Source organism: Typopeltis vanoorti, chromosome 9, assembly GCF_054136105.1.
Source record: "Typopeltis vanoorti isolate ZY-2024b chromosome 9, IOZ_Tvanoo_1.0, whole genome shotgun sequence".
Lineage (NCBI taxonomy): Eukaryota > Metazoa > Arthropoda > Arachnida > Uropygi > Thelyphonidae > Typopeltis > Typopeltis vanoorti.
Window position 1 is genome coordinate 47488624 of NC_143557.1, and position 14710 is coordinate 47503333.

Genomic DNA, 14710 nt, shown 5'->3' on the forward strand with positions numbered 1-14710 from the left:
ACTTGAAGATGAAGAACTTGGATGTGGTGACAGCTCAAGACAGGAAGGTGTCAAGGAGACTCATAACAAACAGTGACCTCACTTAAGTGGGAGAAGTTTTAGAAGAAGATATTTTTCCCTTACACAAGCAAATAAGTTATTCCTAACTTTCTTGTATATAGGGGAGAGCATCTAACTTCATCTCAGTTGCTGTTCATAGCCCTTACTATATAGCAAACTCCTTTGAAGGAATGTATAATGTTGTATATTATGGTGTGTCCTTCTGAGGCTGATTTTGATCTGTATTGTGTTCTCAAGAATATGGCTAGACTTGTGTTGATATTATTCACCAATCATATTTTTCATATACAAGTAGCAAATTGCTGTATTACTGCTCCATTCTGGATTTAATTTAAGATGATCTAGTTTTTTTTGCATGTTGAAGAGGAGATTATACTTGATAAAAAGTTATATTCTTGTTTTCATCCATATTCTTTATTAAGCAAAAGTTTATACATGACTTTTGAATCAGTATAACATATATTCATATTTAGTATATGAATATATGTTATACTGATTTTTACACATATCAACCCCATGATGCCTCTGTATCCTTGTGGCAATGTTTTTGGTTCCATAATGTGAGAGAGAGAGAGAGAGGGGCGGGGGGACAAAGAGGCTGTTATATGTTTATTTCTAACTGCCAACTAAAGGAACTTTTTCCAACATTTTTCTGCAGGTTCCCAAATTAGGCAATCTTTGGTTTAATTTACACTGCAATTCACAATTTACTATTTGCTGGCATATAAGACACACTTTTTTCTTTGAAAATAGGTCTGAAAAACAAAGTGCGTCTTATATGCCGATACTCATTTTTTTTATTACTTTCATTTCTGGAAATTTTCTCTGTTCCGAGTTATGCAATTTCTTTCTTGCTTCCTTGCAATGTGTGAGAGCATTCCAGTTATGTAGAGCTCAGTGGATGTGCATCCGCTGTCATCGACGATCACAGCTGTGTTCCTGTTCGTTTAAACTTTCCAATTGTTGTCGCGGTTGTTGTGAACGGTGATAAATTTCTGCCTTTAAATTTTCTCTAAATTTCTTGGCAAATTATGGCTGAAAAACGTCAGCATTGCTACAATATTGCATACAAGCTATGTGTGATTGCGCATGCTAAAGAAAATGGAAACAGGGCTGCAGAGAGGCATTTTGGGTCCCAGCTGAGAAAATTATAAGAAATTGGTGGAATCAGGAAGAGGATCTATAAAATGCAATTCACAGTAAACATAACCTATGAAGTGGAACTGCTAAATGGCCTGAACTTGAGGCAGAACCGAATACTTGAATTTTAGACCACAGAAAAGCGGGACTTGCAGTGTCTACAAAAATGATTATTCATCAAGCGAAAGCCACTAACAGAGGGATCGCCAACTTTACTGGATCAACATCATGGTGTTCAAGATTCATGAAGAGAAACCAGCTATGTATGCAGAGTAAAACAAAAATATCACAAAAGATGCCAGCTGAATATGAAGAAAAAATTATTGAATTTCATCGATTCATCATTAATGCAAGGAAACGAGAAAATTTTGAATTTGCACTTTTGAACTTTGAAAATAGGAAATATGGACGAGGTTCCATTGACTTTTGATGTGCCCTCAAACAAAACTGTAGATTCCAAGGGCACTAAAAGTGTTACTGTTGAAACTTCAGGGCACGAAAAAACTCACTACATGGTTGTTTTATCCTGCTGTGCTGATGGGACAAAATTGCCGCCACTACTGATTTTTAAAAGGAAGACGCTACCCAAAGAAGCTTAAAGGAGTGTTTGTACATGTTCATGCAAAAGGCTGGATGGATGGATGGAGGAGGAATGAAATTATGGATTGATAAAATTTGGTCTAGGCGGCCTGGCAGTATGGGATCAGTTTCGTTCTCACAGAACAGAAGATGTTAAAAATAAACTCAAGGAATTGAAAACTCAGTTAGCTGTAATTCCAGGAGGTCTAACTAGTCAGTTTCAACCTTTAGATGTCTGTATTAATAAACCATTTAAGGGATTTATGAAGGAGAAGTCGAACAACTGGATGCATTTTGCAAGTTTTTGAGTGGGTCAAAGCTTCATGGGATGTTGTGAAAACTGAGACAGTGGTTAAATCATTTAAGAAGTGTGGCATTAGTAATGCACTGGATGGTGCAGAAGACAATTTGTTGTATGAGGACTCAGATTCTGATTTAGAAGAGGTTTCAAGTGTCTCTCTTCATTTAGCTCTGGAGATGAATTTTTGGGTTTTCACGAATTCGATTAAAAGGTGGGTTCTCTTTCCTAGTTAGATTAGGTATTTGTTGAAAGTAGATCTACTATTACTTTATATTTGAAATACTGTAAATTCATTATAATATTCAGTGATAAAGTTTTTTCCTAAAAAATGTGTACAAAAAAGGGGATGCGTCTTATAGGCCAGTGCTTCTTATACGCCAGCAGATACAGTAATTGTATTTTTCAGTATTTTTGCATTATTCTTTCATACTTCATTAATCCCCCACCTTTGCATTCCTCCTTTAATAATTTAATTTTCATGCAAAATATAAAGATTTTATATTTTTCTTTTTATTTAAAAAATTTTAGCTGCATTATTGTGATTTTTTATGTATCTAGAAATGAATGCAGAGTTTCTAATGATCCTGATAACAAAGAAAGCCATGACAATACTCATCTTCTTCTCCAAGATGATTATTCTGAACAAGAAGTTCTAGGAATAGATGAGAGCAATTTATCACATTCTCCAAGTCATATTACTGAAAGCACGGATCAGAGTGCTCCTGTAACTTTTGATATGTCTAATAGGGTCAGTATTGTGAATTCTAGTATTCAGTTTATTGTTAAACTTATATTAACTAAAAATATATGTTAACAGCATGAATTTTTTTTATTATAATGAATGCAAATCAAGTTTGCTTATATCCAATTTTCAATGTATAAATGTTTTCAGGAAAGAAAAATTATTAAAGTTATAAAATTATTATTATTATTATTATCATTAAATTGAAGTTAGTAATGATGTAAATTTTTCATGTAGTACTATCATATGCTGTACACCCCCTTGAGGATACACGGCAGGAATTTGATAATGAAAATTATTATTATTATCATCTGACCTCCATAGAATCAAGAGACTCATTGTGGGAGGTCCCACTCTCACTTGCACAGCTCATCATACCTCGACTTAAATGCATTAACTTCACTTGTTCCTGTTCTCACCCCACTATCAGGCAATGCATTCCAATTATCAATCAAATGAAAAAAATCTCGTCCCCATCCCCTTGCTCACACTCACTTTATACAGCTTCCAGGGATGGCCTCTTGTTGTCCCCTGTCTCCAGATATTCTATGAAAAATCTCATCCATGCTGATATGGTAATTACCCTTACTAACTTATATGTTTCAATCATGTTTCATCCTCTTCCTTCTATCCACTAGGCTCTGTAATTTGCATTCTCTCTATCTGTCCTCATATTCCACATTCCAGAGACCCGAAAACAACTTATTAAATAATCTCTGAACCTGTTCTAACATCTTATCATCCTTTTGAAAACCTGGCAACCAAATCTGTGCACAGTAATTCATATGTAGCCTGATAAAAGTCGTATAACAGTATCAAAACATCTTTACTTCTACACATTAATGTTCTCTTCAACATTCCCATAATCTGCTATGTTGTTGTCATAGTTTTAGCAAAATGTCCATGGAATTTCAAGTCCCTATCCACCACCAAGTCTTTCATCTCCTCTAAAATTTCTCCACCAATCTTATACTCTGCATCCCATTTTGCTTCCCACATTTTAAAACCTTACACTTTGCAACATTAATCTGATATCCCCATACACGTGCCTATTTAAACAGTCTATTTAGGTCCTCTTGCAAAGCTACAACATCTACTCTACGTCTCATAACTTTCCCCAATTTTGCATCATTTGTGGGATAAACAACTGTATATCACTATTTAAGCCCTAGCTAATGTCATTTACATACTAAGTAAACAGCAGTAGCCCCAAAACAGACCCTTGGGACATGCCACTAGTGACTTTGCTCTTCTGACATATCACTCTCCCCACCCCCCATACATAACCTGCTGATACCTGTCAGTCAGCTAATCTCCAAGCCAGTGCACTAATGTACTATCCAACCCCATCTGTTCAAATTTGACTACTAGCTTGTCATGTGGCATTTTATCGAAAGTCTTGGCAAAATCTAAATATTCTACTGTATATGCATCCCCCCCTTGTCCAATGTATTCGTCATCTTGTTATATTAAGTAAGCAGATTGCTAAAACATGATCTTCCTTTAGCAAACCCATGCTGTCCGTTAAAGAGATTCTACTGTTATCCACCCAGTTCTGAATTATTGTTCTCACTATCTTCTCCAACACCTTGACCACAACTCCAGACAAGCAGATTGGCCTATAATTCAATGCTTTAGTCTTATCACACCCTTTATGAATGGGGAACAATTTTGCCATCTTTTCACTCCTTTGAAACCTGAGTTAATCTAAGACTCATGTTAAAAATATATGTTAAAGCTCTTGCTGACTCCCTGGAACATTCTCTGAAGACACACAGTGACATACCATCAAGTCCCATGGCCTTATTGATATCCAGTTTGCTCAATTCCTCATATATCTCCTGCTCACTCACCATTCCTCCATTCTCACTGCCCTCAAGTTCTGCACTATGTTACAGTTAAGAAGATGGAATACTTTAATGAACTGCTCATTAACTGCTCACTGTTTATCATTCTTCCATTATCACTGACCAGCATCATCCTCCCATAATCATTCTTCCTTCTGCTGGCCACTTATCAAAAATACTCCTAGGATTTCTTTTAGCATCATTTGCTAACTGCTGTTTGTACCACACTTTTTCTACACTTACTAAGTGAGTCACCTTCCTTGCTTACTCTTTGTACTCATGTAACTGATTATCTCTACTTATTTTGTGCTGCCTTTACAATGCCTTTTTCTTCTAGATTGCACACTTCACCTCTTCAGTTATCCATTTTATGCCTACCTTATTTAATCTCCTGACTTTTGGAATATACTCAGAAATGCAGTGACATGCCATCATATCCCATGGCCTTGTTGACATCATTTTACTTAATTCCTCATATACCTCCTGCTCACTCACTATTCCTACTGCTCTCAGCTTTTGCATTATGTTACAATCACAAGGATAGAATACTTTAATGAGCTGCTCATTAAACACCTCCTAACTGTTTAACATTCTCCCATTATCACTGACCATTGTCATCCTCCCATAATCATTCTTCCTTCTATTGGCTACATATGAAAAATACTCCTAAGATTTCTTTTAGCATCATTTGCTAACTGCTTCTCATACCACACTTTTCCTACCCTTAAGTGAGTCAGCTTCCTGGCTTGCTCTTTGTGCTCCTCATGTAACTGATTATCTCTGCTCATCTTGTGCTCTCTCCACAATGCCTTTTTCTTCCAGATTGCACACTTCACTTTTTGGTCAGCCATTTTACACCTAATTTATTTAATCTCCTGACTTTTGGAATATACTCAGTCATTGCCTCTGCTAGATAGTTCCTGAGTAAAGACAAAGCGGCATTGATTTCCTTCCCATGCAATTCTTCATTCCATGATATTGCTGCAAGCTCCCTCCTGAGTTTGTCATAATCACCTGCCTTATAGTTCCACATGTAATCCTTTCTCACAAAAGTCTTGATATGGCTGGCCACCACCCAAGTGATCACTTCATGGTTCACTTTCACGAACTAGAGGAAGTTTCACGAACTCGATCCATGTGTGACCTCTAAACAGAGGTCACACATGGATCAAGGTGACTACTTTATCATGGATTGAGATGACTACTTTAAGTAGTAATCCCTTAAAAACTCAAGAGATTTATTCTCTTTGGTTTCTGATGCTGTCTCTTCATTTCAGTCAATATTACCATAATTGAAATTGTCCATAATGATCACCCTTTCTTATTAGCTAAACCAATTTGTCTGAACATTTCCTTCTCCCTGCCTTCCACATTACCAGGTCTATAGCAACATCGTACTAAACATTTCATCCTGTACACTTCACACCATACTGCTTCAAAACCAATGTCAATATTTGCTTTTTGCATGTCCACCTTAGATAGCACAACTCCTTTGCCATCATCAGTAATGCTCCTCCCTTTTTGCTTTGTCTGTCTTCATGAAAGACTACATATCCTCCATTTCTATTCCTGTCGTAATGTAATCCTCATTCAACAATGTCTCACTTATACCAACAGACATTGGGGGAATGATATCTATCAATGCTACAGTTTCATTCATCTTGTTTCAAATACTTCTAGCATTTGTAAACATACACACTAGCTCATTTCTATTTCTATAATTAGTCCCAATGATCACAATTCTTGGATATGACTCTCCCCCCATCATTCCTATCTGTCATCACTGATATTACGTCTCTCTCCATACCTAAATGTCACATCCACTCCTAAAGCCATCACTTACACTTCTCATGCACTGTTTCCTTGTCCACTCTGTGCTCCTTCTCTCTTATTCTCTAAGCCCATTCCATTCACCTCCCCATTCACAAACTTGCCTACCTTACTCTCCTGCTCTTCCACAACCACTCTTGCTTCCTCAGGTGTTACATTCACTTCAGTCAATCTTTTACCAACTGACCCACCCACACCTGGTCCATTCAAATAGAGCCTATCTCTTTTATACAGCTCTATACACCTCTTTAACTCACCCCACACATTCACAAAATGAACTCCTTTCTCCTCACATAACTCTGCTAGCATACCATTCAAAATCTTGCCTTTTCAACCAATCATCATCATCATCATACCTATGCAACATGCTGACTACCTTACCTACCACACTGTTATCTTTCACTCTCCTTAACAGTTACATGACATCCCTCCATACAGTCTTCTCATTACCAGTCAAATTGCTAATGCCAACTACTACTACCAACATATTTGCTCACATACACCTCTTATCTATTGCTTCAACCAACCTGCTCATTCTACCTCCTGTAAAAAATATACCTTGTGCATCTTTTCACTCACCAACATCTCTGATCATCGAATCTCCATACATTGCCACTCTCAAATCATTCGATATTTCTTTCAAATCTTTTGTCCCATTCTTCCTTGCATTCCTATGCAAATACGTAATTCTCCTCAGTTCATTCCTCATACATTCTTTTCTAATTCTGCTTTCATATCTTCCATTAATTTTTTCATTGCCATTTATGCAAATCTCACTTTAATTACCTTGCACATCAGCTATCTTACCAATCAACATTACTAATTCGAGCACTGAACTCTATTATCAACCCTGCTTACTGCTGTATCTACATTCACAATTTTAAATAATTACATCTGAGATGGCAATCCCTCACCAACAAATAAAAACTAAAATGACTTAATAGCTCTTCCTTTAAATTTGAGAATTTCCTTTGTTTGTAGAAGGAAAGCCTTCATCCACTCAAATTCCTTCCCATGTTTCACTGCATTGCTTTTTGCCATCTCAAAGGAGAGCAAAGTGGGATCAACTCCTCATTATCATCAGTTCTACTCTTATGCACTGTAGATTCATAGAGGACAGTATCAGTATTGATGCATGAATAGTAAATTAACAGTAGTTTATTAATAATTATTGCTGAAGCTAGATTATATTTGATTAGAATAAGAACAAGAATTCTTTGAGCATGTTGTTTCAAACAGATAAAATTGAATGTCATATTGAAAAGATGAACATATAAGAAAGTTTAAAGCGAATAAAAGTTGAGCAGCCTCTCAAATGTGAACTGTAGACTAAAATACACAAACATTATTGAAGAAAAAATGCAAGAGTTTGCAAACAGTAACCAAATCTGGCTGAATCAATCAATGTTTTCTTCGGCCTTGCCACTGAATCTCCAAGGTTTGGTTCCTGCTCTCAAACTCTCTCATTTGATCCTTGCAGACAACCTCACCAAGGATAGAAAAATCAGCACTCCATGGTGTTCTGATTTTTAACACAAGAAGTTAAAGAGGCAGTGAAGGAAAAGAAGAAAGCATATCAAAAGTTCCTCGCAAATAAGTCAGAGAATACAGAGACAAATTTTCTTAGAGAATACAGAGACAAATGTAAGAACTAAACACTGTGTAAAACTAGCTAAACAAGTCATGGGAAGACTTTGGTAAGAACATAGAAAATAAATATCAAGAAGGTGGCAAGATATTCTGGAGATTGTTGAAGAAGCTCAGAAATGGAGGATAGAGTGCAGTGAAAGGAATTAGAGATGATAAAGGTAACATGAAAACTGGTGAAAAAGATATCCTTGATGTATGGAGTAATTACTTTGAAAAATTGCTCAATGAAACAATCAGTGACCAGCACAGTGCTAAAAACTGAGCAGGCATGCAAACAGGAATACATATCCATAGAAAAAGCCATCAAAAGCCTGAAATCTTGAAAGGCAGCTGGAATAGATGATATTAGCAGAAATGCCCGCGTATGGAGGTATAAAAGTCTTACAGTGGCTGCACTGTGTAGTTCAGAAAGCCTGGACAAAGGGACGAATTCCAGATGATTGGAGCAGAGCTCTCATAATATTCATATATAAAAAAAAGGGAAATAAAACTGAATGGGAATATTACAGAGGTATTTCTCTACTGAGTGTTCCTGTTAAGATGTATGCAAGTATACTTGAAAAACGGTTGAAAAGGATTGTGGAAGGGAAACTTGGTGAAGAACAAGCTGGATTCAGGTCAAATAGAGGATCAGGTTTTCACTTTACAACAGATAGTAGAGAAATCATGGGAATATAACAAAGATCTGTATTTAAGTTTTTGTAGATGTGGAAAAGGCATATAACCAGGTACCAAGAGAGAAGCTGTTCAAAACCCTAGAGTTGTATGGTGTCAATGGGGCATTATATCAAGCAATACTTAGTCTTTATTTGAGTTGTAAGTCAGCAGTTAGAATTGAAGGAAGTACAGGAAGATGGTTTTATATTAAATCAGGTGTCAGACAAGGATGTACATTAACCCCTCTGTTATTTATTATCAAAATGGATCACATTATGAAGGAAAGTCATATGAAACCTGATATCAAAATTGGAGATGTTAATGTCAGCTCTTTGCTTTAAGCAGATGATGTTATACTTCTAAATAAATCTGCTACAAGTCTGCAAGATTTCCTGACTATATTGAACAACTGTTGTAATAGATATGGTATGAAAGGTCATCAATAACAAGACAAAGACAATGAAAATAGGCAGAAGCATTTAAAATATCAACTGCATTGTGAATGGAGAACCTATAGAACAAGTAAAACATTTCAGCTACTTCAGACACAATTTTTAGTGAAAATGGTAAATTAAATATGGAAATAGACAACAGAATCAACAAAGCTGGTATGGTACAAAGTCAATTGAATAAATTCATATGGAATAAGAGAGAAATTAGTCAAAACACTAAATTAGCTGTATACAAGACAGTGTTCAAACCAATTTTAACTTATGGATCTGAGAGCTGGGTTAGAAGTAAAACACCTGACCAAAGACTAGACCGTGCAGATATGAGAGTCCTGAGAAAGATTAGACCCATGAACAGATGGCATCAATGGCAATATTATATCAAAAATGAGGATATTAGGAAAGAATTTGAGATTGTTAGCATCCAGGAATGTGTTAGCAGAGCTAATCTTAGGTTGTATGATCTCTTGAACAGAATGGGAGAGGAAATATTAGTGAAACAAGTGTTCTCTGCCAGGTTGGTAGGAAAAAGACCCAGAGAAAGATCAAGATATAGGTGGATTGATATGGCAAAAACTGCCTTAGAAGACAGAAATATAAGATCTGATAATGCTGCAACCATTCTTGACAGACAATAGATTGATTTGGAGGAAAATTGTAGATAAGAAGTTAGTAATGATGTAAATTTTTCATGTAGTTCTGTCATAATATCCTGTACACCCCTTGGGGATACTTGTCAGGAATTTGATGTTGTTTCAACAAACTCTTGAACACACATTTTGAATTGATTATCCAAAATACAAACTGCATATGCATTACAAGATGGTGAGTATGCAGGCAGCATGGGACATCCAGTCAACTTTTCTACACTGCACAAAACCATTACAGATTATCACCCATTTAACAGTTTTTATATACTCAACATTAACTTAGGACACGAGCTATCAAATGGTGTCACTGCCTGTCAAACAATGGTTTTAGCTGCATTGTCAGCTTTGTATAGTAGAGTTTTTTGCATGTTCATTTGAATATTTTACTTTGTTTACTTTATACAAATGAGTGAAGAAGAACATCAACAGCAAATTCTGCAAATCATCCACTAGATAGTGTATTGGATTTAACCTAATGGTAATGCGTTGTGGTCCTTCCAGGACAAGTAGAAAATAACCTTACTGCAACTATTCTGCCATGGAAAAGTCCAGAAGGCATTATTTGTGGTGGTAGAACTGCCAATTTTTTTTTTTTTCTTCATTTTGCCATACATTATTTTCCAGATCTACAAAACAAGTACAAATTCTTGTTATATTCATGATTCTTCTCAGAGTTTTTCTTACAGCGTTATTTTCTTACACAAATTCTTTTCTTATTGAGTTCATTAGTTAAAAAGTTTACTTACAAAGACTGATGTTTTTATGAAAAACAACTTTAGTCTTCATCTAGTCAATATTCTCTTCACTCTTTATTTAAAGTTGAGTACAGAATGATGCCTCATAATTTGAATCTTTTTAGGTAACATATGTTAGAAGAAAGGATTTTTCTCCTTAATTATTGCAAATATCATAGAGGAATATCATTAATAAAGGCTCAGCCCTTAGTTATTTCTCATCTTCCTTGAATTCTCTATTTCCACTACATTCTTACTATTTTTAATAGTAACATTTCTCCTTACATGATTTCACATAACACTGATGAATCTAACTGCTGGTAATGTAAACAGTTGTAATACAAAAACAGCTGACAGTAGTTTCTCATGTTAGTTTAAATGAGAAACAGTAGTTTCTCATTTAAACAGCTGACAGTAGAAAATCTTTACTGGAAAAGAATAAATATACTTTCAGAAATTCCAAATTTAAAGATTCATTTTAATACCAAAATATAGGAGGGTGGTCTGAAAAGTTCTCGACCTGGACCGTAGATGTCAACTGTCAGCAAGATTTTTTTTTCTAAGTTGGTACATATGTCATAAACATCCATGTGAAATTGCAAGTCATTCTATCAAGTAGTTTGTTTTATAGCTGTCTGAAGCAAAAGTGTTATCTCTATCCCTTGAAATGGATAAAATTGAGTATCGTGCAGTTATAAAATTCTTTGTAAAAGAAGTTTCAACACCAACTGAAATTCATTCGAAGTTCATAAAAGTATATGGGCCCTCTTCTCCTTCATTTTCGACAATTAAGAAATGGGCTGCTGAGTTTAAACATGGCTGTACCAGCCTTGAAGATGATCCACGTGAAGGATGTCCAAAAAATGTAACAACACCAGAAATCATTGACCAAGTACACGATATGGTATTGGATAACTGGCGAGTCAAAGTGTGTGAAATTGCTGAGACTATAGGCACTTCAAAATAACGTGTAGGATATATTTTGCATGAAGAATTGCAAATGAAAAAGCTTTGTGCAAGATGGGTGCCATGCTTGTCAATGCTTGCCATGCAAAGCAGATCAGAAATGCACTCATACTCATATGAAAATCTCTGAACAATGTTTGGAGCATTTTAATCGACGTATTGATTTTGCGCATTGATTTATTACTATGGATGAGACTTGGATTCACCATTACACACCAGAATCCAAACAGCAATCAAAACAGTCGATAGAAGTCTGTTGTTTTCGCCGAAGAAGACAAAGTCGGTTCCATCCGTAGGATAGGTCATGGCATCGGTGTTTTGGGATGCTAAAGATATTTTGTTTATTAATTATCTTGAAAAGAGTAAAACAATAACTGGGGAATATTATTCCGATCTTGTAGCCAGACTAAACGAAAAAATTCATGAGAAAAGACCTGGTGTGCAGAAAAAAAAAATCATCATTCATCAGGACAATGCACCTGCCATAAAGGTATTTTGGTAATGGAAAAATTAAGGGATCTGCACTATGAATTGTTGGAACATCCACCCTATTCCCCAGATTTGGTTTCCTCTGACTTCTGTCTCTTCCCAAAACTAAAACTCTTCCTAGGTGGTCAGTGTTTTTCTTCGAATCAAGAGATGATTGCAGCTGTAGAGGGGTATTTTGCAGATCTTACTGAGAACCACTAAGGGGATGGGATAATGGTGCTGGAGCATCGATGGAATAAATGTATTAGTTTTAAGGGAGATTATATTGAAAAATAAAAAAAAAATTGAAATTTGAAATTTGTTTTTTCATTGTTAGGCCATGAACTTTTCAGATCACCCTTGTATATAATAGTTCTCCCTATATTTTTCATAATCTTGTCAGATTTTGGGAGTGTTTTCCGCTTGTGCCTAAGCATTCATGTGTGTGTGTGTGTGTGTGTGTGTGTGTTGAGGAACATTTGAGAATCATCCTTAATCATGAACATTTAAATAACAATTTGAGCTACAACCTCCCAGATAGCCATTCTGCTGTTGTTCAGTACTGGTGTTCACGAGAGACTGCAAGCACGCACTCACCAAACGATGCCATGATCGAAAGAACAACTTAAATGTAACCACAACCTTTTTTCATGTTAATTATGTACTGCAATTTTTTCCTGTGTTTCTCAGTTTTTTTTAAACTTCCTTGTTTTTATTGCTGTTTCCTATTTTTAAAAGACACCTGAAGAAGGCTGTCAAAAGCCGAAACTAGTAGTGTGTTATACTATTAAAACCTTACAATTATTCTAGGTTTCAGTCATTAAATTCTCTTTATACAAATATATATATATATATATATATGTGCACACACAAGGAAACATATTCTATTAAGTAAATTTACTTTCTCTACATCTTAACATTTTATTTTGAAAAATTTACAATATAAAAGTTTTAAAACATGATCATAACAAACACATCAACATAAATTTATCTGAACATATAGTTGTTTTCAATATATTTTAGTCTTAATATACAACATAAATAGTTCTTGTAAATATATCTGAATAAATCAGATTATTTTAGGCACAATAGGACTATAGGCACAAATAAGTCTCACTTTCCAATTTCCCATTCTAATATTTGCTCATGTCACTTTACTTGAAATGTAAAGTGACATTTTCACCTTCCCTTGTCACTACTGCCTGGTTATAACATCTTGCAGTTATTTAGAATAACTCAACACCTGTCTTCTCTGTTTCATTAACAGTTATATCAATGTTGTACTTATCTAATTCTTCTCTCCTTCTTTTCTGTTGACACTTCTTATGTCGTGCTGCCTATCCTGAATTCTGCCAATGTCAAATTTGAGTTTGTTCTAGTACTGCCCCAGATATTATTATGGCACCCTTCGTGGAGTCAGCAGACTCATGTGGGAAGTTCATTCAAATGACAACAATTATCATACTGAATCTTTAAATCCTTAACATTCCCTGCATTAAAAACTTATTCTAATATGCATTCATTCACTCACAATTCTCCATGTAAAAATATCTTTACGTCCATCTCCACTCTTTTACTAGATTAATCTCATCTCAACTAATCCGATAAAATTCCCCTCACTAACTTCAACATCTCTATCATATCACCACTTTTCCTCCTATCCTTTAAACACTTTTGTCCAAATTTCTTTAATATCTCTCCATGGCTAGAATTCCAGAATCCTGATATTGTCTTAATCGCTCATCTCTGGAACCCTCCCCAGTGTTTCTTCATCACATTGAAAACCAGGTGACCAGATCTGAGCACAATAGTCCAAGTGTAGTCTGACTAGTTCTTTATACAGTAGCACAACCTCACTTACATTACTGTGCTCATATTTGATCATCTGGTCGTATAGTAGAGTACTTGTTATCATAGCAGCTACTTCAGACACAATTTTTAGTGAAAATGGTAAATTAAATATGGAAATAGACAACAGAATCAACAAAGCTGGTATGGTACGAAGTCAATTGAATAAATTCATATGGAATAAAAGAGAAATTAGTCAAAACACTAAATTAGCTGTATACAAGACAGTGTTCAAACCAATTTTAACTTATGGATCTGAGAGCTGGGTTAGAAGTAAAACACCTGACCAAAGTGTAGACCATGCAGATATGAGAGTCCTGAGAAAGATTAGACCCATGAACCTGCAATGTGCAGTCTTTGCAACACTTGACATATATCCACTAAACTTCAGTCCTTTGTCTATTATCACACCCAAATCTCAAATTTCATCCACTTCCTGCAGTATAAGACTGTCAATATATTACACAGCATTATATTTCTGCACTCAAAAATGCAACACCTTGCACTTACTAATATTAAAATTACTACTCTATTCCTTTTGTCCAAGTCAATAATCTATTTAAATCTTTCTGAAGGGAATTAACATCAGCAGTGCTACTTAAACTTTGCATCATCAGCAAATGCGCTATCATTTAGAAACAGGATAAATAGTAGGGGACTCAACAGAACCATGGGGCCACTGGTTACCCTTCTTTATTGAGATACTGTTCCCTCATACACGACTTGCTGGTATCACTCAGAGAGCTGATCACCAATCCATCTAACCTATATACTATCTTCTCTGAAGCT

The 14710-nt window shown here is 35.5% G+C and overlaps 1 protein-coding gene across 1 annotated transcript in view; it reads left to right on the forward strand.

Moving 5' to 3' along the window:
* l(2)k05819 (transmembrane protein 94-like protein l(2)k05819) overlaps positions 1-14710 on the forward strand; it is a 740582-nt gene that overhangs the window by 543017 nt on the left and 182855 nt on the right. The window contains exon 18 of the mRNA XM_090398052.1: positions 2639-2828. Coding sequence (XP_090254178.1) covers positions 2639-2828 — 190 coding nt within the window. The remainder of the gene's footprint in view (positions 1-2638; positions 2829-14710) is intronic.